Raw genomic sequence first — 25,341 nt, forward strand, 5'->3', positions numbered from 1 at the left:
TTGAAATTCTACCGTATTTACGTTGAAATTCACAAGAACTACTTGTTCATAGCAAGATTAATTACGTAATAGTTGCATAATATTATATTTTATACCTTATCCGTCTTTATAAAGCGCAGGTGTGCCCAATCGAACATACTTAGAGATATCAAATTGGTCTTTGCTAAAGAGGAATGATTTACGGTCCCAGTAGAGTCGCGAGCAATTGCAATGATCTAAATTTAAACTCACTCATACACACTCTAGTCGTTTTAATCAAACTCCATTCAGCTTATGTAGTCTGGAGAGTCGGATGTTACTTTATGTATATGTATGTAACACACGTACATGTAACAATGTTTCGTATTCATTTTTATGTGCTCTCGCTTATATATTTATTGGTCTGTATTTTACTAGGTATAATAAGATTGCGAGACGGCGTTAACAGTTTTATAGATGATAGCAATGCGCGCAGCAAAACATCCAGGATAAAGTAGAACCCTGTAACGAGACTGAAGAGCGACGATGACACATTGGCGATTCATTTGATCGTAGTTTGACCAAGTATCAAGTATGTGTATATTTGTACATTTGTACATGTTTCCCCATTGTTAACGGCTGCGTAGCGTCGTACAAGTATGAACGCGTGGACTGGTCAGTTGAGAATGAATGAATCGGCGTAACTATCAATAGCCACGTGATGCGTAAGCCACGTGCGAACATAAATGTAACTAATGATATCCTGTCAAATGTCACTTGATCGTATCGGTGATGTATTAATAAACTCATGTGAATGAATGCTCAGCACATTTTGCCGCATATAAAATTTCGTACTATATCATAAATTGTTCTGAGCCTTATATTCGTAGCCGGCATGAGATAATTGTATATTGAGTCGTCAAATTCTGCGGGCACTTTTTTTTGCTACTTGTAATCAATCCTTTTTGATGAAAATGCCGGTGGAACGTGAAAGTAAAACGTTTTATCATAATTTCCAATTATTTTCCGAATTTCAATCTTGTATATATCACTTTGTAATTAAATTCCGTATAAAAATTGGCTTGAGAAATCAGCTGGAGATGATCATTGTTGGTTGTTCGTCTTCCCGGGATTAAAAAAGATGTGTATTCATGATTAAAAAAACTTGATTCAAGTATTCATGATTAAACATTCAAGTGCCTCCTTCGCGTCTTTGCTAACACAGATGATCCCGAATTGATCAGGATATCTGTCACTAAGTTGAAAGTTATACGTCACTTTATTTATATAGTCACTTTATTTATATGTAATCACCAACACGATCATAGACACCGTTTTGTGTTTGCTTGCATATATCCGCGCGATCACTCATTTACATACGCCGGAACATGCGCGTGTGCGGTTCGCCGGCGGTGGTGGATGAACATCGCGAGTCTGCAGTTTGCTCGTCGGTGGGACACGCGGGGAGTCGATCGGAGGCACGACCAGTCGCTGCTTGGCGATCGCGAGTACACTTCGAGTTCTTCCGTCCACGTGTGTAAACGTGCTCCGATCGCTTGCTTCGAGACAGTCAGAATCACAGAGAACACAGAGGCAACATCTCGTGATCTTGCAATCAAGAGACTGAACCGGCGGCAGAGGTCCACAGCAGCGGAAGCGAAAGCGCGCAAAACCAGGTATCGTGTCAGGAGAGATGCAGGATCCAGTCGTAGTTAAGCATGCTCCAGTTTTATGACCTGGACCATCCACCTGTCGATACTCGCGAATTGCAACAGCCAGTAGCGTACTTGCGATTCTCGAGCCTTTATTATCGCCCGAAGACATCAGAGACGAGAAATGTAGAATTTCGAAAAATTTCAGTGTAATAAAACGCGTCTACGAAGTTAATGCACCCTAATTATTCATTGTTAATTTATATCGAGGTATATGAATCTCTTATAAAACTAATAAAAATCTTTATGTTATCGTTGTATAAGTTTATCAATAGTTTGTTTATATATTTATGTTGTATATTATGTTTTGATCTTAAAATCATATATAATGTTGCAGAAAGAGTCAGATTTAAATAGAAACATATTCTCGCCTTTAGATTGTTTTATATTTGATGGAAATCAGATTATGAAATTTTCCATTCTGAGTGACATGAAAATTCAAATAAACATTTTTAATTCGACGTTTCGACATTCTGTATGCAACGACCAAACATTTTGTTCCTTTCTATACGTTAAATCGTAATTTTGAGTCACTGTTTAAGTCAATGTTTATGAATTATAAATGAGTGGATGTTGGTTGAAACAAGAGGTCATTCGAGAGTGAATAGATTAATATAAAAATATAAAAACGCAATATATATTATAAAAAAGAAAAGAAATGCGAATTCTTTATATTTTCGAAATTCTACACATCGGGTATCCTTGCTATGTTTATCCTTAGCTACGTTCCTGCACTGAAGTGCATATTTCAAATGGGATAACATGCGACCTATAGATCTGACAGCTCGAGGATAATCGATGACATTGTGTGAACTTTTGTTTTTCACCGTTTCCGAGGTATTGCCATTGACATTGTAACCCGCAATTTGAATTTTAACGCGATACGAGTTTTATACTCCAACTCGAACGACCTGGACTGTCGTCGATAACAAGCCGCTGTACAGAAAAAAAATCTTACTTTTTGTATAACTGAATAGAGACTAGACAAGAACTCAGAAAGGTGAATTTCTGATACCAGGGACGATATCTCTGTTGTCTGAACTAAAATATTCGTAAGCTGTGTTGTAAAACACACGGTTGAGATAACTGAAAACTGTTGACTAAATAATTAATAAATAATAACTAATCTCATACAGGGTTTTTTTCTTTTTCTGCAATTGAGTTTTTGTCTGATCTTCAGATAACGGGAAATTTCAGTTACACAAAGCAAGTTTTTTTGTCACAACACATTGTCACAACTTTTGATTTTAATTCATTATGTTGAAGAGCAGGCACTTTTCCATTTGTAGTGTTTTAGAAAGTGAACAAGATGGCAAGTGTGGAAAATTGGACGGAGGTTATTAGAAATCGATAGCTTATAGATATTAGATAGATATTAGAAATGATGGCTTTTTTGCCGATCAATCGCGACAGTTTGAAGGACACACGGTGATTTCTAATGAAATACGCACATTCAGATTATTCTTAAGCTATTTGTTACACGACCAGTGCGAACTGTCGCGAATTCGACCGCAGATCATGCTAATTTGTCAATAAATCAGCTCGATTTATCGCGGTATCATCTCAACTATATATATGTATGTGTAATATTGACAATCGCTTTTGATGTGTTTACTTCGCTAATACGAGGCCTTGAAATATTACGTTGTATATTGTCGCCATGGTTGTAATCGGTATACTTCGTGCCACGCATACTGATTATAGTCGTAGACAAAAACATTTTGCTGCTGTGAGCATCAGTCGCGTGTAACAGAATTTCCCAATACATATAAAATTATTGTCTCCTTCATGTTTCCTCTCACTATCGAAACCGCGTGTTCTCATGGCGACAATTGAACTCTGCCTCTGGAATCGCGCGATTTAGATTGCGAACTATATTTTTATTATCTGTCTTCGCAGATCTCGAGAAGCTGTTTGTCGATATCACTCGGATTAGAATATGTTTGTGTGTTGGGCGGTCTTGGAAATTTTTATGGTCGCAAGAACTCTCTCTAAGTTATATGGTCGTAATATTGATTTTTTATCATATGAAAGGCTTTAACTCGGGCACATAAGTAGAATTTTTCGGCAGACACACAGAAAACAAATTCATTTCGCGTGTAACTGATTTTCTGTCATTTTATGTACAAACAAAGAATCGCTCGTAAGAACAAATGAGTTTCCATAGAATTTCTGTTCAGTTAATTATTTTTAATTATTTTACTTATCTTAATCGAATTTTAAGCAGCAGCCGAATGTTCAGCCGATTGTTTCCGGCTGCAATAACAGCAATATTGTTTCCAGTCAGTCGGTTTTCGTCTGGTTCCTCGGCTATTTTTTAATCGTTTCAAAAGACAGGATGGAAAATTGTACATCTGGCTTGGCAATTTGCTGCTAGCATCCTGCATGAAGAAAATCACACTCTTTCACATCTTTGAAAGACACAAATGAATTCATGTAGGATAACGGGTGCACGCATAATCTGTATGATGTTAAAGTTTCTAGCTGATAGCATAAACATCGCAAAACCTTCGTCATCGGTCAAGGACAGTCCGTCGTCTTATCGCATGTCGCGTTAGTCTGTCGTAATAGTTTCGAAATACATGACATAATTGATCTAAGATTGTCTGTCGCGATATTTCGACGCTCCGCCGCTAAATCGTCGCCGTCGGTTCCTCCCAGTTTCCGACACGTTACCAAGACAATCAATTATGAGTAAATAAGCGTTCAAGTAAAAATCATATTATACGTCAGTTCGCGTGACGTCCATGGTCACTTTTTTTATATTTAGTAGGATGTTATCGGCGCAACATCCTTCGTGCGATGTCGCCTCTTATCTCTTCTCAGAAAATTCATCTCGTCTCAGAACTTGAGGGTTTGTCGTATCGCAACTGCATCGCAAGTCCGTTCTTGTTGTTTGCCTCCATTTTTAATCAAAAGTCCATTAACTTCGCGTCACTTGGTAATTTACGGAATTACAAGTCAACATTGAATTTCTTCTTCCGACAACTCGAGAACAGTTAATTGTACGTACTAACTTTTGTCGTTTCACTGACGTTTCTGACGTTTTGATAAATATCTTCGGAAAGTATCCTTGCACCACAGCGACAAAATTTGTGGAATCTGTCTCGTCGCATTCCTTTCTCCTTCACTAAACTTGTTAGCGCAAAGGAAGTTTGACGAGTATTATTTTTGTTGGTTTGGCAAGTCAGGTATCGAAGGTGTCAGGTGTGAATTTCAATTTTTCCACTTTAATTTTCCCCATTCATCGTTTTCTCTTTCGTGTAAATGGCGATAATCATCCAGAACCATCCATCGCTGTATTGGATTGATTCATTCTTGAATCTCTCGAGCGTTATGAGTCGGTTCACCTCAAAACTCGACATCCGAACTTGAACGTGTCTCCCGACTCCCACGTATCTCGATCTCACCGGGATTTATTCCGTGTCCTCGCTGATAATAGTCATGAATTACGGAAGTTTTATTATATAAACGACGGGCAGATTATTTATGAGCTGTACTCTTTCATGAAGAGCGCTCGATTAGATAACTGGAGAGTGCGTCTCTGGAAAAAAGAAAATGTCTTATTGCTCTAAAAGACTAAAAGTAGGACCGGGCTAGCTCAAGTATACGTAGCGTTATCCTAACGGAAATAAATCATACGCCGCGCCTTTTTGTTCCATTTCCGCATTTAATTCCGATTTGAATAAGAGAGAGGCTCCGTATTAGGCCATAAAATGCCTCGCGTGCCATTTAATGTCAATAAAGCTGTCCGCTGAATCGTTCGGGATCCTCGCGGCCCCATCAATCCCGCGGCGCTGCGCAGCGCAGACAGCGTTATGCTTACGTCAGATTCATTAATCGCTGATGCGCCGATGGGTGCAGAGTGTGATAAATGAAGGATGGATGGCCAATGAGACGGCAGGAGACACGGCGTCGTGTTGCGTGCCAGCCGGAGGATCTCTATCCGTCACGGAGGAAGACGCTTGTGAAGTACTTGCGCCCGACGAACCGAGGAAGTGACAACTGTGCGTGTTGCACTCTGGATTAGAATCGTCACGGCGGGTCAACTGGCTCAATTATCTCGGTTGACGTTTTGCACCTTCCAATTGATTTCAATGGAGCCTCATTTGCCGGCTTGCAGCTCGGGAAGGAGGAACGTTCTGGTCTCTTTTCGCAGTTTCGCAGTTTCATCAGTCCACCTGACGCGCACGTCGTGATTTAGGGCTCGTTTCTTGCCGCGTGCAGGATCTTGAAAAACCGCGGAAGAGAAAAAGCACGGTCTAATCGTGCCTCGTCGAGGAAAAGTCTCTTTAATTTCCGGTACGGGAGGTCGGGGACTGTTCATCGAACTCGCCGGTTACCGAGCATACGCATACATTCGCGCTTATTCTAATTTCTAGACTTTATAATGTTCACGATACATAAATAATTGGTTTCAGATAAGGCGATCTGCATTCTTCATGCCAGATTCTTGCATCAGATAAAATCGATCTATTCGTTCTGTTGAGACGACCAGTTGATTAAAATTCACGCGTTTGATTGCAGTGTTGCGATACATTTAAACGAGAGAACATGATGCATTCGAGACTAAGTCATGATATAGTCCGGTTGAGAACTAGATGGTGAAAGCAAAATTTCTCCGGATCACCTTGAAAATAAGACTGGAGGAACTGCGCGCGAGACAAGTATGGGAATGAAAAAAATTATACGTAATGATAGCGTGTGTATACGCGAGAGGCGGCATATTTCAACCAGACAATCAAGCTCGACTGGTTCGACTTTCATGGTCTCACTGTTACATAGGCATGTAAATGATTAGCGATAAAGCCGTTGTAATATGTTGTACAACATAGACAAGCAACATAGCGCCAGTAACGACGATGTTATATTCGATCGATCGATCGTCCGCGACTGAATTAGCATCCATTCGAATGATTAATCAAGTCCCATTAAAATCGTTATCGATCAGCCAGCTAAAACTTGAATTATTCTAACGGTGAAACCGTGTATTCTGACGTTGATTCTGTTTTGCCTTCGCGATTCTTTATGACTGTTCGAGACACGTAAAAAGCTAACATAAATCTTAAAAAGTAAGGGGCAGCGGTATAAAGATATCACCGACTGGCATATCTTTGATATTTTTCATTCGTTTTTATTTTTCTTGTTTGCGCTCCCTTTCATTTTATTTTAACTCTCTGATGTTCTTTTTTCTTGTAACTGTTATCACCATCTTATCATGCAAATGCATATATTTCATACTCCCTTTCTCTTTATAATTTATAATTTTTATTAAAAATCTCACGATACACACACACACACACACACACACCGAGTTTAGACACACAGAATGTCAGCCAACGTCACTTTTTTACGTAATTATGCAACGCGTAGTCCATTTCTTTAATTCTCCGTTTGTCGAGAATGTGACACGCAGAAATGTGACATATCGCGTAATTTACGAGAACTATGTTATCAGAAAATGCGGGCTTTTTCCGGTTGTCATTCATATCTAATTCCCAAGTAGAGAAAATGAACATAATTATCGCACGCCGAATAATCTTATTAATTTGAATTGAATGGGAGCATCACATGTATTTCACAGATGTCAAAAAATTGAGGACTTATATGACAAATATTGCTGTGTCTGTTATTTTTTCTTTAAAGAGAAATAAGAAGGAAGATTTAACGTCGGTAAAGAGAAATAAGAAGGAAGATCGGTAAGGAAGTCGGTAAAATAAGAAAGTATCCAACAAGTAATAATATCGTGCTTTTTGTGACATGAGCTTATGTTTCTTACAACTGTAGCTTTAATAAAATTGCACAAGTGACTACAATAGAACGAATAGAGAAGAGGAGAGAGTGAGACTAAAGTAAATGACGAAATTCAATTTGACGCATAATGATGTCGAATTCGAGTCGTATCGAGATAAAATATATTTTAGATAGAATATACTTCTTTCTCAAGAACTCTTTCTGACTTTCCGTCTCTTTTCAGATCTTCAAAATCTCCTGACATGGTCGTGCCCACGGACCATGAACTGCATGAAGCAATTCAAGTTGCGCCACTTATACTTTCCGACGATGTAAGACGACAAAAAGTGAGTAACGCTTGTTTAAATTCCGTAGCTGATACTTCACCCATAATCGTAACATTTGCATTATAAATTATACAATTTTATCTGCGATTTTATCATGTCCATTTTATCTGCTACACACTTGATTTTATAAATCGTTCATTTTGTGACCTTTGCCCTTTTATACAACGTACGATATAATATAAATTTGAAAGTTGACATTATATCGTAATCGTGCAATGGAAACATTCTGAATGCGGCAAATTACGCGACGCATTTAATTTTTGACGCAGAAAAAGAAAAAAATACGGAACCATTTACAAGTTATAATTTTCTTCAATATACAAAGTATTTATAAATAAATTACATAACGCAATGTGAGCCTCCTCTGGCTCACTTGGCTATGCTTTCTGCTTCGCAACGATAAAAGTTTAATGAACTCGCGAGTTTTTTCTATGGCATGCAATTCTGAAAAGAAACGAAACGACCGTTCAATTATTGCATACCATTGCAATCGATATTCTGAATCACACACAAGTGGTAGAGCGAATGAAGTCCTTAACCTTGGAACATTCTAGTCGAGAGTTTAGTGACACGAGACGATCATGCGTAATTACTTACTCATGATTCGATTATTCTAATCACACTGTCACGTGTGCCCACATATCGCGTAATAAAGCATTTTCGCACCGCGAAGCAGCTTTTCGAGATTGAAGAAACCTCCACGTCTCATCGCCGATATCTGCAAATTGCAAAACGTCATTATGTAACATTTGCGCAACCTGACAGGGAGATTATGAGTTCGTTTTTCGATGGATATTATCTCGGGCGTTGGATTACGCGAGTGATTCGGTAGTAAACATGACAATTTCTGAATAATACGTGTTGATATTAGTGTTTGATTTTTTTCGACGGCAATTGTACGAATCTAAAGTAAACGGGACTTGAAAATTTGCTGGTAAACGCACCCTTTATATTTATATTTATATTTATATTTATATTTTTATATTTATTTATATTATTTATGTTTATATTTATATTTATATTTCTCTTTCTGGGCAATCTGATCTCTTCCTCATCGCTGCTATCCGAATTTGTGTGAATATCGTAACAGGTTTCTTCCTCACTGCTATATGACTCACTAAGAACTAACTTTTCTATTTTTCTTCTCAATATTGAAGCGAATTAGGGCAGAGATTTTAAGTTATACCACTCGGTACTCGGCAAAGATTCGAACTGTTCATGCAGAGTAGCGAGGTGACAAGTGAGGACTTTAGGAATGTATCGATAGAAACAAATGAACAAAAATGAGACAGCAGCGCACGTTTCGTACAGCGGCGCGCGTAGCCTGACGGAAATTTCGTTGCAAACACGCGCGGCAGTCAACGTGTTAAAAGGTCAAGGCATGTGAACAGTTTATCGCTGTAGATAACGCGACTCCGTTCTCAAACTATCGAAGAAGCAGAAAACTGATGGATCGTCCGGTCTGTGTGGAAAGATAAAAAGAGAGAGGTTCACGTTATCATTTTTTCCCATATATTTATGAGCATGAATCATTTTCTCGATTTTACCTAAAACATTTTAAATCTCCGGCGTTAAAGTCGGCCAAAGTCGACGAGTGGCAAGAGTCGCTTGTCGCAAATTTCGTCGTTAGATTTACATTATAAATTTCAGCAAACACACGAATGAATTAAAACGAATCGATATTGCGCACGTGTTAATCCCGCCTGTTACGCTGAGTGTAATTAATCCGGTATGTATCTCGTTGTATCCTGCACTCGAGCGTGAGCAGCGTGAGTTTTTCTGCCAGTCTACCTGGTTAGAATCCTATTAGAAACTGCGCAATACTCGGCGATTGTATACAACAGCACGTTCGAAGCTTCTTTGATGTGTTTGCCGAGGTGCCAGCAAGATTTATGGATTGCGGCAAGTTTTTCCGGGATGACGAGTGTGCCGTAAAGATTACATCGATGTGACGTCTAACGAGAAGGAACCTCTCTGCTTGCAGATCGAAAATCATATGGAAAAGATGCGGTTTTCCGCGGCGACGACCAGGAGGATACGGGACGTCTTCATTTCGGAAATGACCAAGGGAATTCACCAGCAGCCGTCCTCGTTGCAAATGGAAAATACTTATGTGCCGGAACTGATCAATGGGACAGGTGATTACTGCAGTTTCTGTTCTTAATCCCATAATGATAGCGTCGCTCTCTCTCTCTCTCTCTTTCTCTCTCTCTCTCTCTTTCGCGCGCGCGCGCGCGCTCTGACGTCGATCGTTCTGACCTGCTGCTCTGATCCTTGCGTCGAATCGATCGACATCTTATTTTGACGACGACGAGATGCGCGCGATCGAAAAATGTATCGTGATATCAACGATTTTATGGTCCTTGATTAGTTGAATCATTAATTATTACTCGAACATTCGTAGAGGAAGGACTCTATTTGGCGCTCGACCTCGGTGGCACCAACTTCCGGGTGCTCCTGTTGGAATTGGCTCAGGGCGCTCCCATTCGACAAGAAGTAAAGCGGTATTCCATCAGATCCGAGTTGAAAGTCGGCCCGGCCATTCCTCTGTTTGACTATCTGGCCGAGTGCGTCAGCGATTTCGTCACCGCCCAAGGGCTTCAGGACACAGAGCTTCCTCTCGGTAAATTAAACTCCGTTTCTACGGCGCATCGAGGAATATCGAGCGTCTCGCGGAACTTTTAATTAACACATGTTATCGCGCGCGCGCGCCTGATTACCTATAAATGGCGAACACTTTTGTTCGTAGAAAAGAAAAGAATTGTAAAAGAAGATAATCATCTTACGAATAATCAGCTTTGTCTTTATAATTATCTATGCGATGTGTGTCTAATAATTTCTGCGATTTCCACTTTCACCTGCAACCTTGATGATCTGCGTTTCTCGCACCGCAGGTTTCACATTCTCGTTCCCGATGATCCAACACTCCTTGGATGTCGGTGTTTTGGTGACATGGACTAAGAGTTTTAATTGTCCCGACGCTGTCAACAAGGACGTCGTGAGGCTCCTGCGGGAGGCGCTGGATCGACGAGGCGACACGAAGGTGAAGGTCGTCGCGGTGTTGAACGACACTACAGGCACTCTGGTGCAGGCCTCGACGTTAGACCATGAAACAACTATCGGACTTATACTCGGGACCGGCAGCAACGCCTGCTACTTGGAACAGGCAGACCGAGTCAAGCACTGGGAAACCAAGAGACACGGCGAGAGAGAAGTAAGTTACCGAGATGCACCAGTTGTGATATGTATAAACGTATATTGGCTATTGTGAGTATAAAAAGCACTGGCGAATCAGCCGTCTGATGAATTTTTCGCTCGAGGTTATTATCGACATCGAATGGGGCGCCTTCGGCGACAATGGTGTCTTGGACTTCATCAAGACGGATTTCGATCGTGAGAACGACGCCAATTCTCTTATCGTGAATTCATTCACGTAAGTGAACAAACTTATCGTACGTTATCTGTCATCATCAGATTGTTCGCAATTATGTCGTGCTTATTGTCCACTTGTTCATGATAAGAAACCGTTTTTGATAATAATATGCTTTAATTAATTCGTCTTTTTATTTCGATTTATTGACATGCGATAAAATTGAAGATGTTAAGTAGCAGACTAATCGTTTTTATAAAACGAAACAGATACGAGGAACGATTAAATCAAATTAAACTTTTCTTCATTGAGTAATGTGTGATTTATAATCCAAAAACTTTAGAAAAATGTCCAGGCGAATCCTAGCGACGCAGTTAGCTCCTAGGACGCAACGGTCTGTATCTAAAAGGATCCCTCTTGTATATCACTGACTTCTTTCCTTAGATTTGAAAAGTACATTGCTGGCAAATATCTCGGTGAGGTGGTGCGTGTGATACTTGCGAGGTTGACCAAAGAGGGGCTTTTGTTTGTAGGAGAAAATACGCCACATAGTCTGCTAACGCCTGGAAATCTTACCACCGATCTGGTGTCGCACATCGAGCAGTAAGTCTATCCATCTAAAATTCGCCTTATTCGCCGAAAATTCGCACGTATAAAAAGTTCAATTTCGTACTGTCGCTCTGTCCAGGGATTCAGTGGACGGTGATGACTGCAACACGAAGAAAGTTCTCAATAAATTTGGCATTGTTCCGGACGAGGACGATATCAGAATCGTCCAATACGTGTGTGAGGTCGCTTCCAACCGCGCGGCTCTTCTAGTATCGATATGTACGTTAATAAAGTACTCAGGCGCGAGGTATTCGAAGCAAGAGCGCTCATTTTAATCATATCGATAATTTGTGTCGCAGGTCTCGCGGCTCTGTTGGATCGTATCGACAAGGAACAGGTAACGATCGCTGTGGACGGATCTCTCTATAAGCATCATCCTCGGTTAGAGGGCTGGATGAAACGATATATTCCGCTTCTCACTTCTTCTGGACGAAAGGTGTGTAAAATAAACGTCAGTTGGATCGCAAGTCGCTGTTGCTCCTTTAAAGTATGTTGTTTAGGTAAAGAAATTCGAAGAATAAGATCCATATCCAATGCTCCGTAAAGTTTATGTTCTTCGAAGGATCTTGAATGCATTTTTTTCTTGTGTAATTAAGAAGCAGAGTTATATTTTACTGTGGCTTTTGTATTTCTTTTACTCTACATCCATAATGCTTTTTATCATCGGTATAAATATTATGCATATATGTATAAATATTATGCGTATATGTCCCTCTTTCTAGTACAATAATATATTTATTTTAAATACGCAGTTCAAATTAATTCACGCAGAAGATGGGAGCGGCAAAGGCGCTGCGCTCGTGGCCGCTATCGCGCAAAGGCTTAAGATGCGGCTACAATAACAATGAATACACTAGGAGGTTCTTTTTGACGCAGTCCTTGGCCTACCGTGGCGCACCATGCAAGTCGTCATAGAAATATTCCGTGACAGATTTTATTCAATAACCAATAACGTCATAGTTAATCGTTAATTCCTCTCAATACTATTGATACATGTGCGTTGTACATCTGTACTGCAATTCATTGCACGAGTTTTAACAAAAATGAGTTTAAACATCATAAACATACATCAGGATGTGTTTACATTGGCTTTGTGATAATGTGAAACGTCAAAAAGATATCGATTGAACTGACAAATGGAAAACGTGTGTGCGTGTACTGTTTAAAAAAATAGATATATGTTTCGTTAAACGCGAGGGGAGTTGTAAAATGGATTAAAGAGGGAGAGTAAAATACAAATATTGAAATATTTATTTATTAAATATTTATTTATTAAATAAAATTTCAATATATGAGTACATATGCATTTACAAAGTAAGAGGTTGTTGCGTCTTGTAAACGTCGGGGACGTCCTTTTTTATACGAGAGGAAAAGCCAAGTTGTTATAATAAAAGACTAGTAAAATAATGAATCATTTTAATAGAGAGTTTTGTTTATACATTTATATATTTAGCACATAGAACTTTTGAAAGAACCAATTGACACTTTATCAATTACGTGTAAGACTCAAATATCATAACAAATGATTTCTGCTTGTACTTAAAAGCCAACAATAATACGTTTGACAAATCTCTAAAAAATGGATAATATCTCAACTTGAAATCTTTGTGATATTTTTACGTATTTAATATTATCAAATTTAAATTTGTCATTTCAGTGATGGGATATATTTACATATTATAATATCCCTAATAATAAGATAATAACAGTTGTGCGAGTAGAATTTGATGCGATAAATGTCATTTGCTTTTATTAACATGAAAATTACAGAAGCGCTCGTTCAAAAATCCGCCTGGCTTGAAATACGGGATATCACGTGACACGTCAATCCGCGGCAGTTCGCGTCGTTACGCGCGGGTTCGAACGCGATTGTAACCGCTCCGTGTTCGCGGTATCTTTTTACCCGTCAAAGTGAATGTCGCGTGCCAACGAATATCAGAAGTGCTGAATTCAGTGACAGGTGAACGTTTTAGCCTGTTAATGGGTCTGCGAGAGTGCGATTAAACTCGTCAGACGACGATACTCATAACTGGTGTTTGTCGCGTGTCGCATTGGAAACATGGAGTCAGACCAGTGAAACGGCGGAGCAAATACGTTCGTCTCTCGACGAAACCAATGCTTCGACACTCGGCGTCTTCATGCTTCAGTAAGTCTTTGTCCGTATTAATACATAAATATCGCATCAAACCTCGACTAGATCGAATCGGCTGATCGACGCCGACAAGATTCTACTAGATTGTCGGCCATTAAAATGACCAGTAAAGTTTGGCCGTTACCCATGAGGCCCCAGGAACCTGACGATAATCGGAGAGCACATACATTACCGACTGTTTCGACCATCCGCTATAAATATCCGCACGATTAGTCTATAATGCATTGATATGGTCTATAGTTTTATAATATATCATTTCCATGTCGCGATGTCGCGTAAATTGTCGCGAGGCGTCGATCGTCACGTCCAACGAATCAGCATTACGTCAGCGTCGGTGGTTATTTTCGCATGTATCAGCAACATCGAAATTCCACTACACAACGATATAGAACGGCAGTCTCGATCCTTGATAACAAAAGGGATATAACGCTTCGCTATGCGGGTACCAAGGTACCGCTTGGTGCGCGATAAGTTAGGCTATTGATCTTGTTGCTAGGTGGTCCGCCGCGCCGCCGCCGCCGCCGCCGCCACCGCCAGCGGAACGGTGACCGTTTCGAAGCCAGCTGGGTTTCCCGCCGGACGCAGCAGATGGCGGCAGCGACGCGCGCGAGACAGTCCGCCGCGGAGTGACAGCTCGTGAACTGTCAGCGGCGGTAACCGCGGGCGTCTCGTTGCGTTTCTGTTGCGAACAGACGTACCGCGGCCGGCCGGTGTCGAATAGCGCGACGTTTCCGTCCGGCAGGTCCTTCGGCTGCGTCCCGTCCGTACCGGGCGATCGTTTCGCGCGCGATTCAACGCGAAAAAGAGCCGCGGCCGCACGGTGGGTGCGCACGCAAGGGAGAACGGCTCGTCGCCGCTGTCGCCGGCTCGCCAGTCTACTGGAAGATTCCATTGCGAGTGGGCTTTCAAAAAGTTTCGGAGCTGTCGACGAGTTTCCGCGGACACCGTCGCCGAGACGTCGTCACCGGACACACCAGGTACCGTGAACAGAGTCAGTTGTCGGCCACCGGTCGACATTTGCTTTCGCGAAATTCGCCGCGAGTGACTGAGTGAGTGAGTGAGTGAGTGAGCGAGCGAGCGCGCGCGCGAGCGAGCGAGCGAGCGAGCGAGCGAGAGAGACAGAGTGAGAAAGAGAACAGGACAGAGATGGCGAGAGGGGCTGGGAGGGAGGGAGGGAGGCAGGCAGGTTGAGGTTATTACGGCGGCCGCTCTCTGGGTTCAGCTGGGCTCTCAGCTGATGCACCGATCGACCGGTTTGCTGCCGTCCAAGTCGATTCCTACGGCGATGCGGCGCAGCGTTTGTTCGCGATCGCTCGCGCGCGCTTCGCCGCTGACAGTGACAATCTCGAGTAATTAATGCCGAGATCGCCTCGAGATTGATCCTCGCGGGGATAATACGTGGCTAGGTTTCGTTTCTACGGGAAGGGGACGTTTCTCTCGTCAAAGGCCGCTTGATTAGCGCTAATCGAGCCTGTCGGTTCTGCGCTCGTTGTCGGAGGCGCAAATGCAATTCGCTGTGAGGGGCAGAGGCGTACGGTTAAGCGAGGTTAGCGCTAAAAGCGAGGTCGCCGGAATCGAACGCTTTCTTTGTCGCACTTTCTGACTCGAATCGACTCGCACAAACGCGAGTTTCACCCCGCGAGAGCTGCCCGACACAACACTCCGCGCCGCTGTTTGTCCCAGGTGTAGCCGTCCTGTTCGAAACTATCGTGAATGTGTCATTTTGTCTTTTGTTCTTTATGGCTACGTTGCTCCTTTGTTCTCGAAACGGTTGGTGCGGAAATTTTGCTGCTCTCTCTCTCTCTCTCTCTCTCTCTCTCTCCCTCTCCCTCCCCCTCCCCCTCCCTCTCTCTCTCCTCTCTCTCTCTCTCTCTCTCTCTCTCTCTCTCTCTCTCTCCCGTGTACGACACGTATAGAATTCAAAATTTATTCCGTGACATTTGAGATCGCGTGCGCCGGAGGACGACTCTGTTGTCGTCATCGCTGATTGTTAGTTATTTAAATGTTACTTGCGCGATTATCATGATTGCCGATATGAATATTCGCTGAAAAACGCGTCCTAGATTTTACGCCGTGTTGATCGCCCGGGATCGACTAGCTTCCTTGAACTCGCCCGAATTTACTGTTTTTGCTCCGATTTGTTCGAAACGCGTGAGTTTCGTAGGGATTTCAAGACGACGGCTTGTCATCGTGTTTTCACCGTTCCGAGCGGCTGACCAAAAAATCAGATCCGCCGCTCTGAGTTCCTGCGGATGCATCTTTTATAGCCCTGTCAACGGCAGAAGCGAATTCTCGCGTCCTCTCTCGTATGCGTACGTGACACTTTGCGCACCGTCGGTTTCACCTCGTGAGAGAGAGAGAGAGAGAGAGGGAGAGAGAGAGAGAGAGAGAGAGAGAGACTCTCTCGCGGCATCGCGACGCGCAGCGTCGACTCCCTCGTTGCTGACCCCGGACGTAGAGGCGTACATCGACGACGCGCACTGTCGACGTCACTTTGCGTAGCGACCGAATGGGATCTCCTAGAACGGGCTAATTATTTCGGCAGGGAATTCGCCTCTCATATTTCGTGTACCGTGTTGCGAATAAACTGCTTTGCTTCGCGCATGTATATTTGAATCGAGAAAACGCAGATAATAATATCGCGGTTTCTTTTCGAATGATGTGAAAGGAAAGAATTAAACGACTAAATATCAGTCGTCAACTTATTTTCGAGACGAATATATAATATCGTCGAAACGTAAAATCTCTCGAGCGATATATGTGCTGTATATGCATTGTTATTCACTGTGTCAGGTATACCGGGTGAACCCGTTGTTTAAGATTTATGTGAAACACTTTTTACTTGCGGATTTTGTAAAATTGAAGTATATGCATTATTCATCGCGGATCTACTTGGCGGATCTCGTGGTGTGTGTAACCGTGAGATCTCATTATGAGAACCTATGAAAACAGGCGGAAAAAAAGATAACTCGAAGGATCCGGGCCGAAAGTAATCCCATGCGGTATTATTCATCTTGACGTAGCTCGTCTTTATGTTACTCTTGAGGGACATCGACGGCGACAGTAATATATGTCTCGCGCGAATTTAATTTCGTAACCCTTATTACGAAGTTTAATCCACACGCGCTCTTCGCGCGATGTTTCATTCATTAAAGGACTTTTGTGCGCTGAAACCGTTTATACGACGAACATAACGGATACAAACTATACGAGCAAATTACATCTCCGCCAAGAGGGGGAGGGTGGGGAGGGGGGCAGCAAAAAGTAGGCGATCTAATCTCGCGACGAAGCGAGTTACGCGGCGTGTAATTTTGTCGATGATTTCGCGTGTATGCGAGTTAATTACAGAGAGATACGCCGCACGAACGTTCAACGGCGGTTTTTCTTGTTCCTTTTTTTTTTTCTTCCATTAATCCGAAATTCATTCGTCCTCTCGGCGAGGACGGGCCTACACCCAAGGGCCGATAATTTAGGGCCGAGCAATTAGCAATTCAGAGTTTGCGAGTCACGCTACTCGAGATAATGAAATCATGTTCTCCGCTTACTTTCGGCCAACTTTTACTTAATACACTTTTAATTCGAGCCTCGCACCGCTCCGAAGCTACGTCGTCGATTAGAAAGTCGCGTCGAACTGTAATCGCTCGTACAAGTCATCGCGCGATTCTTTCGCGCACTGCCGCGCCACGACGCGCGCGCGTTACATTTCCAGCGCGCGCTGCAAACGTAAGTACGATACGAATGCACCGCGACGGCAGGGCGCACGATTTCTCTCCTGCCAGCTGATCTCGCGCGCTCGCTCGACACGATCGTTCAACAATCGCGCGCTGTAAACACACGTTATTATCCGACGTGCGAGAGAGCGCTCGTCGGCGCGGCGTCGCGAAAACCCCTCGCTGGAAAGTCCTCGGCGGAAGCGGCCGAGGGAGAAGGATTACGCGCGGGTAAACGGCAACGAGGACGACTCCGCTGTGTCGTGGCACCGTTATCGCTCGCAAATCGACTCGCTTTTCCGTGAAGCGCCGCGCGCGCTGCACCGTCGAGGTCACCGCGCCCGGTTGCAGCTGAGCTTCCAGCTGACGAGCGGAGGCTGCGACCGGTTCGCCATGCTCCTTCCTCCTCCTTCTCCTCCTCCTCCTCGTCCTCCTCCTCCTTCTTCTCCTCCTCCTCTTCTTCGCTCCTTCCTCCCTCCTCGCCCACCTACCGCTCTTGCTCTCTTCGTCTTTCATTTACTGCCGCCGCGCGCCTTCCTTTTTTCTCGACCACCACCTCCTTTTTCCCTTTAAATCGCCTTTCACGCGCACCGCGCGACTTGGCCGTCGTCTCTCTCTCTTTCTCTCTCTCTCTCCTTCTCCCCCTCCCACTCCTCCGCTTCCTCCCTCGCTCGCTCGTCCTTCCCCCCTACAGAAGTTCGTATTGTTCGTCGCGCGCGGTCGGGAACGGCCGACTTCGGTGAACCAGTTCCAAACCGTTTCCTTCGCGCGTCTCTTCGGCACGTTCCGCGTGACGGCGAACGCGCGCCGTCTCGAGTGACGCTAGAGAGTGCGAGAGGAGAACACGTTAATTCGGGGGGTGCACACTGACGCGCGCGCGGTTCCGCGCTCTCCCCCGGTCGCCCCCGAGTGCGTGCGTGCACTCACGCATGCATCTGCACCGTGATTTTCGGCGCCCCGTTCGACGCACTCGCGCCAAGGCGAATTCGCGGGAGTCGGTCTTTCGGCTGATCATCACTCCGGATGAGTCATCCGCGGAGGAATGCGTCTCTCTCTCTCTCTCTCTCTCTCTTTATCTCTCTCTCTCTCTCTCTCTCTCTCTCTCTCTCTCTCTTTTACTGTTTTATTCTCGTGCTGAACACCATACGTTCGTACAATGTTCGCATAATCTCTGCGTAAGTTCTTTCTTCGCACCGCGATAGCAGGAATATCATTCGCTAGTTCGATCGACAGCATTAAACGGAGGCCAAGCGGCATCGATTATGTGTCTTCCGCCTTGCACGTGAACTCGTGAAGAGCGAAGTTTCATTGACGAAAATATTCAGCTTGATATTAATATTGAATATTAATAATGAATATTGAATTCTTTTGAATAATATTGAAATTAACACTGAATATTGAATTGCATATTCGTCAATGAGACTTTTCGTTCTTTACGAGTTCCGGGGACTGGAGAGTCAGATTGCTGAAAAATCGTGCTTGTTTTTGATAATATTTTGTGACGAATTGAATAAATGTGCAAGAATGAAAATTTTAAGTATAGTTATACAACATATGAAGAGTAGAAAAATTTTGTTTATTAACAAATATTCGTATAAATATACGATATATATAGCTGAAATATACTCTCCTTTTTTTTCTCAAGTTATCGTTTTTGCAGTAATATCTCGGCTTTCGATGGTCCGATCAGAGCGAATTTTAGCTAGAAATCTTGAAGAGGGTTATCATTATTCGGTGAACCACTAGAAAAAAAATCGAATAAAATTAACAAAATGGCAGCTATTATTAGAAAGAAATTCAAATTTTTCAGTTCCTTTACGATAAAAAAATTATCGAAAAAAATCTCGAAATGAAATATTTTGACGGAGTTGTCCATGGTTCACCTGAGAGCCACATGAACAAATATTATTGCTTTAAAATTTCAAATCGACACGAAGTTCAGTTGCGGAGAAATCACTGCAAAAAGTTGAACAATAAAATTTCGAGAAAAACGCGTTTAAAATTTAAGTGGACGTATATTTATATGAGTATTTGTTTAAAAACAAAATTTTTCTACTCTTCATATGTTATATAAATATATGTAAAATTTTCATTCTTGAACATTTATTCAGTTCGTCACAAAATCATTATCAAAAACAAGCACGATTTTTCAGTAATCTGACCCTCCAGTCCTCTTAAGGGAAGAGACACACGATCGACGTCCAGGGATAGACGGGGGGGGGCAGGAGGGAGACGGAACATTTTCGTGAAGACTTTTGTTAATCGCGAGTTCGCGTAGTACCGAGGCGAGCCAGCTCTGGGCAAAAACTTCGTCCTCGTCGCGAGCGCGGCAAACGGCCGATTGTATTCACAAGAGCTCGTTTCACGAGTCGGAGAACGGTAAAAAGGACGGCGACCCGGCAGCCCGGCGGCGGAATTGACTCTGGAAATCTAAGCTGCTGAAAATCGCGAGCTCTTCCGATTTCGATGATTCGAGGACGATCCTCCGCTTTCCAGCGATATCGCGTCCGTTATCCTGAGACACGGACGTAGCCGCCGCGCATATCCGAGATTTGACAGAGTCTCTTTGCATTTGATTCGATTTAAGCAAGCCCGTGTCTCGCCATGTTGTCCTCTTGAACGGCGGGCACAGTACGCGCTGCGAAGTAGGTACGAAATATGGGACCCGAGCAAAATAAATCGATCGGTCTTATCGATCCGTTTCGCCGGCGTTTTTGAAAGCGGTGCGACTTCGCGGCCAGAAAGAAATTCTCCGCGCGCAGTTAAATTGATCCTAATTGGGCCGCCGTCGGCGGCAGTAAAATGTTGCGATCGGCTGCGTCGTCCGGCTGCGTTTTATCGTCGCAACAACCGGTTGCATTGTGGATCGCCCGGCTCGTAAAAACGCTGATTGTAAGGGGGCCCGTGCGGACGCTATCTCTGCCATCGGAGGAGAGAAAAATCCACAGACCGGTATTCTCGGCGCGCATTTATCGTTAAACGCCGCCGATCGCCCGCTCCGGCAGAGAGTGCCTCTTTTTTCTTCCGTTTAACGCTTAACGCGAAACTCGCTCGATTTCAGCTCGATCGTGAAAATCAGGTAGCCGCTTTACATTAATCAGCGCGTTCTGCTTCATCCGCTCGGATACTCGGGTGTTGCAGGTGTTTTTGGTCGAGTTTTTAGAACGTCTCTGAAACATTTTTGCCTGCGACCCACCTGCGATCCGCGAGACTGCCGAGACTTCTGCGACACGTGTGCTTCTTCAATGCACCCTATCTGACGAGGTAAAGGTTAATCGACACGTGTCGCTTCTTCTTATTTATTTTTCTTTTTTCCGTACGCCGCGCTTGCACGCTTCTGAGTGCCGCCGGATACATTATTCATCGCGGCAGATATTGCTTATTTTCGTACGACGTGACACGCGCGCTGCGTTCCTTCGTCCCGGCGAGTTATTAAATAATTCAGCTTTCCCCCGCATGCGCGCGCGCTGATATCTCTACTTCAGTAATCTCGTTGCCGCGACGATAAGCGCTGTGATTGTTGTTACACCGTCGGGGTAAACCTGTCACCTCGGCTTGCGAATACGTTACCCTTGCGATGACACACGCGAGAATCGTAAAGTCAACGGCGCCGCGCGCATCCTTGCCGGCCGGCGGAGAAATAAAATCCCGGATTTGATAAGGCGATACGCCTGAAAAATGGACCGAGGGAAAAAGAAACAGAGATATATCGGTCTCTGCTGCCGAAAACGATGCTCGCTGAAACTTTACATCGCCCCGCGTTGTCCCTCCGGCAAAGCCGATCGAAGGTCTGTCGGTTTTAGCCGCGCCCGTTGTCTCCCGTCCTTCCTCGCATTTAAAATCAAGTAGACGCGTAATCAGAGAACTTTATGAGAAAGAGAAAAGAAACAAAGTGTAGGAAGTGCAAGTGAAACGAAGGTATCTAGTTTCTTCAGACTTCACGTAATTTCATCTGGACACGAGAGAGCTCTCTTCTTGTCGCGCGCGAGTCATGCGCTTTGAAGATTACAAGATATTACTTCGGTAAAACACTTTGGGGGGGGGCAGGAGAGGGAAAGGGGCGCCACCGGCCTTCAGCGCGATGGAAATGTACCCTTGCTTCCCGGAGACTCCGGCATATAACTCCGGTTACGTAACGTAGATTGCAGTGCTTCAGTTGAGGGTTAATCTTCGCCCAACGGACAACTTCAACGAAGCTCATTAGCGCGCTGCTCAATTCGTATCACACGTGGATACGAAATAATAATTCACGGCGACACCTCGATCCTCGCACTATTATGTCATAGCCTCTTGCTTGTGTATTACGACAGCATCCTATTAAGCACACCAACCTAAAGTCATACGTGTGCGTATACGTGTGCAACAGAGAAAAATTATACAACCGTCACGAGACGCGCGTTTCTACCTTTTAACGGAGCGTAGTGACCGTGGCAATCCAAGTCCGCTTGACGATCGAAGAATGATAAAAAAACGTATCGCGACCTCTGATCTCTCGCGGTATTGGAAGGAGCGCTTGTAGATTAATCGAGTATAAAAGTACGAAGTAGAGTCTCGCGCGCGTTAAGAGACACGCGCGTATGAATCACGAAATAGCTTCTCTCGGGCAACGCAAATAAATCCGTGAATAATTTTCGCGTAAAGAAAATCGTGTGAATTTCGCTCGCGCGAGAAGGTCACGCGCGTGTCTAATCTTCGTTCTATGGACCTGATCGATCGATTCGGTTTCATCTAACAAAGGGATCGCTTGTCCGACAGTATTGCTCAACCGGTCATTCTGCTAGATGCGCATCTCTTCCATTTGGGTTGGCAACTGGCGTTCGCTCGCGATGCGTTTCGTTGTTGCTAAGCGGCCAGAATTTCCATCGCGCGATGCAAGATGGGCTGCACTCGACTCGCACGCGACGCGACGCGACGCAACGCTACGCGACACGGCACGGCGCGACGCAGCGCGTCCGTCGTTGAGAACCGCTGAGGTGAGCACACCCGGGTAGGCCGCAGACAGCGAGGCGCTGCTCGCGCAACGGCGTGTGTCACTCGAGATTGAATAATCGCGTTCCGCGATTCGAAAAGTGCAATCGATATCGGCTCGTTCGCCCCGCGTTCGCGTTTGTTGATAACCGATAACGAACGTCATCCCCTGCGTGCGAGTACGCGTCGCCGTCGTCGTCGTCGTGTCGTTGTCGTTGTCGTTATTAGCGCGGCCAAGAAAGCAAATAGAAAGTCGAGCTGTGTCGCTCGCGCGCCGCGCGTCGGAGATGTGCCGCTAAAAGTGGTGTCACTCGTTGCGCGACTGATTTTGAGAAAATGTACGGCGAACACACACACATACACAGGTGTCGCGCGAACGCGCACTTTGTACCCTCCAAAGTGGAATATTAATTTGGTCACGGGTTTTTCGAGTTACACGCAACAGACGCATAAATCGCTCGGGTTTGTTTCGCATAACGGGATTATTTCGGATCTCAATCGCGACGGGATCTTGACACGAACTTTCAGCGTTGCGAAATTCGTGCGACGTGTTTCTCATATATAGACCGTATTTACCGAGAAACTAAACTCGCGCGGCACGAAGCGTCTTACTATCGCTTGATAATTCGTTAAACTATTATCTCCGGCGGATTTCATTGCTTGCTTTGGTTGCAACGTTTGCGGATTATGCGGCGTTGACGTTCGCTAGTTAGTATTCACGCGTTACAAGGGATACTCCACTTGTTGATGCAAACGAATTAATGCATCAAACTCGAAGGTTGAAGCTAGTACCAATGCACATAATATTCATAATTTATTTTGCCGGAAACTAATTATGTTATCGATCTAAATACTTTATCGCGTTTCCTCCTCTCCTACTCACACACACACACACACACACACACGACTTCTCTTTCCACGGAGCTACAAAGTAACGTATATGTGTGTACAAAGTGTAAACTATTAATTAACTCTGGGAATAAACGGGCTTTCCTCCGTTGCGCTATATACTATTAAACGAAAAACTTTACGCTCGGGTATTATAAAAGGAGTGGCTTGTATTAGAAAACTTGGCGGTTTATATCGCTGCTACCTCCACACTCGCAGGCACATCGGGGAAACGCGCGTGGAAGTGTACGAAGTCAGGCGTTAAGAGACGAAGTTATCAACTATAATATCTACCGTATCTCTCTCTCTCTCTCTCTCTATATATATATATATATATAATATATATATATATATATATATATATAGAAACGTGAGTATGCGCCGCATCGCGTTCAACAATCGAGATGCTCCGGGTGTTTGCTTTGCTCTTGGGTTAATGTACTTTTCTAGGCTGCAAGTGAGAAGATACACGTCGCGCAAGAAGACACGTTGTCTCTCTATATTTTTCGCATTCCGTGCGATTTCGGTAACAGAAACCTCGTCTGATTTACCACACGATCCTTCGGCTCACAGCGATGCATCGCTGGAAGAGGGGTGTGACCTCGCGGAAATTTCCAAGTTCTTTGGGGAGCGTCCGAATTTAATTAAAAAATTAACTGTCGTTTTCGAGATTTCGACATTTTATAAATAACGTTCTTTTTTTACCTCTGTTGTTTGTCTCTAAAGGTTCCAGCAAAAAATGCTAATTATATATTATTATGTAATGCAGAGTGTTAACACGAAATATCAGGGATATATTTTTATTCTACGATACGAATTTTATTCATCATTCATCGCGCGCGCGCGTGCGATTCGCGCTTTATTCGCGAACCGCACAAAAATACGGTAGTCCGCCACGCGTTCAGATTGCGTAAGAGAAAGGGGCCCGGCAGTTGCAGTTGTAAAGGTTTATGGCTGACGTGGCTTTAATAGTCGCTGCGCGATTACGTAAACGCGTCCCGTCGCCGGAATTCGGCGGATCAGCGCGAAACAACGGCGGTCGCGCGCGCGCGGTCCTTTGGCGGCGAGAACGTATCGATTCACGCGATTAACGTATCGTCGAACGGGCCGCCCACTCTTCGGGCCCATCGCCGGCGGCGACTCTCAAGGCCTCTCTCTCTCACTCTCTCTCTCTCTCTCTCTCTCTGTCTCTCTGTCTCTTTCCCTCTCCCTCTCCCTCTTGCCGGGTGGATTTTCGTAAACAAAATTTACGGTCGTTGAACTCGGCTCCGCGGTGTGTTGCCCCGTCGGCGGCGCACGCGAGAGATCGCCGAGGTTAGCTCGTTTATTCTCGCTTGAAACGCGATTAGAGCCCCCGTCTCTCGGCCGAATCGTTGTGCTTCGGCTTAGGCGGGATTACGTTCCGGCATCGCCGTCGCGTCGCGTCCTGTCTCGTCTCTCGTCTCTCTTTTCTGCTTCCGGCTGTTCGTCGCTGTCGGATATTGTGATATGATTAGTCGTGTAATTCGACTAATTTATTCGGCCGGCATGAGCACGACTTTTATCGTGGTGTGCAATGTCGGCGGGTGATTTCCAGTCGCTGCGGATACGCGAGTATTTAAAGACGCGGAACGCAATTCGTCACGAGTCCCGGATTTTTCAACAGCCGCTCGTCGTTCTGAAAGCTGCACTAAGGCAGCGCAATTGCACGACGCAATAAACTGATATGCTTCTCTTTGTGAGCAACAATTGGAGCGTTACGCTAATGGCGCTAATTTCAGCGGCAACTCATTGTTGTCGTATTCATTAACGCTCGCTCTCGCTCGTTGTTATCTGATACGTGGCTTACTCCTGAAAACATCGCGACGCGACCATTCCGTTGCGATTTCGCTTACACGGACGTCGCTTCTACTCG

At 44.3% G+C, this 25,341-nt stretch overlaps 2 protein-coding genes across 5 annotated transcripts in view; both read left to right on the top strand.

Moving 5' to 3' along the window:
- The first annotated feature begins 4 nt into the window (after positions 1-4).
- LOC105189616 (hexokinase-1) lies at positions 5-13,149 on the top strand. 3 transcript variants are annotated; one of them, XM_011151845.3, is made up of 10 exons: positions 5-1,634; positions 7,648-7,750; positions 9,735-9,888; positions 10,155-10,373; positions 10,645-10,964; positions 11,071-11,183; positions 11,565-11,723; positions 11,809-11,948; positions 12,029-12,165; positions 12,482-13,149. In XM_011151845.3, exons 1-10 carry the CDS (start codon positions 1,378-1,380, stop codon positions 12,569-12,571), a joined length of 1,692 nt encoding a protein of 563 aa, XP_011150147.1. In that variant the 5' UTR covers positions 5-1,377; the 3' UTR covers positions 12,572-13,149. The 3 variants fall into 3 exon arrangements, with proteins under 3 accessions (XP_011150147.1, XP_019699966.1, XP_011150148.1); XM_019844407.2 differs by lacking the exon at positions 5-1,634 and adding an exon at positions 6,198-6,337; XM_011151846.3 differs by lacking the exons at positions 5-1,634; positions 7,648-7,750 and adding an exon at positions 9,368-9,652.
- Positions 13,150-13,853: 704 nt separating this feature from the next.
- Positions 13,854-25,341, top strand: part of Sesn (Sestrin) — a 201,487-nt gene continuing 189,999 nt past the window's right edge. Inside the window, exon 1 of one of the 2 annotated variants that reach the window (XM_025305322.1) lies at positions 13,854-13,875. The gene's annotated coding sequence lies outside the window, so the exon portion shown is untranslated. Of the gene's footprint in view, positions 13,876-14,473; positions 14,859-25,341 lie in introns of those variants that run through there. The other variant, XM_011151842.3, reaches the window with a different exon arrangement.

Source organism: Harpegnathos saltator, unplaced genomic scaffold (assembly GCF_003227715.2).
Source record: "Harpegnathos saltator strain DR-91 unplaced genomic scaffold, Hsal_v8.6 scaffold694, whole genome shotgun sequence".
In the NCBI taxonomy this organism is placed as follows: domain Eukaryota; kingdom Metazoa; phylum Arthropoda; class Insecta; order Hymenoptera; family Formicidae; genus Harpegnathos; species Harpegnathos saltator.

Excerpts from the sequence above, each read along its gene's own strand:
- LOC105189616 (XM_011151845.3), top strand. The coding sequence starts at position 1,378 with ATGAACATCGCGAGTCTGCAGTTTGCTCGTCGGTGGGACACGCGGGGA. Across the intron at positions 10,374-10,644 it reads GGACACAGAGCTTCCTCTCG|GTTTCACATTCTCGTTCCCG; the intron begins GTAAATTAAACT and ends CTCGCACCGCAG. Across the intron at positions 10,965-11,070 it reads AGAGACACGGCGAGAGAGAA|GTTATTATCGACATCGAATG; the intron begins GTAAGTTACCGA and ends TTTTCGCTCGAG.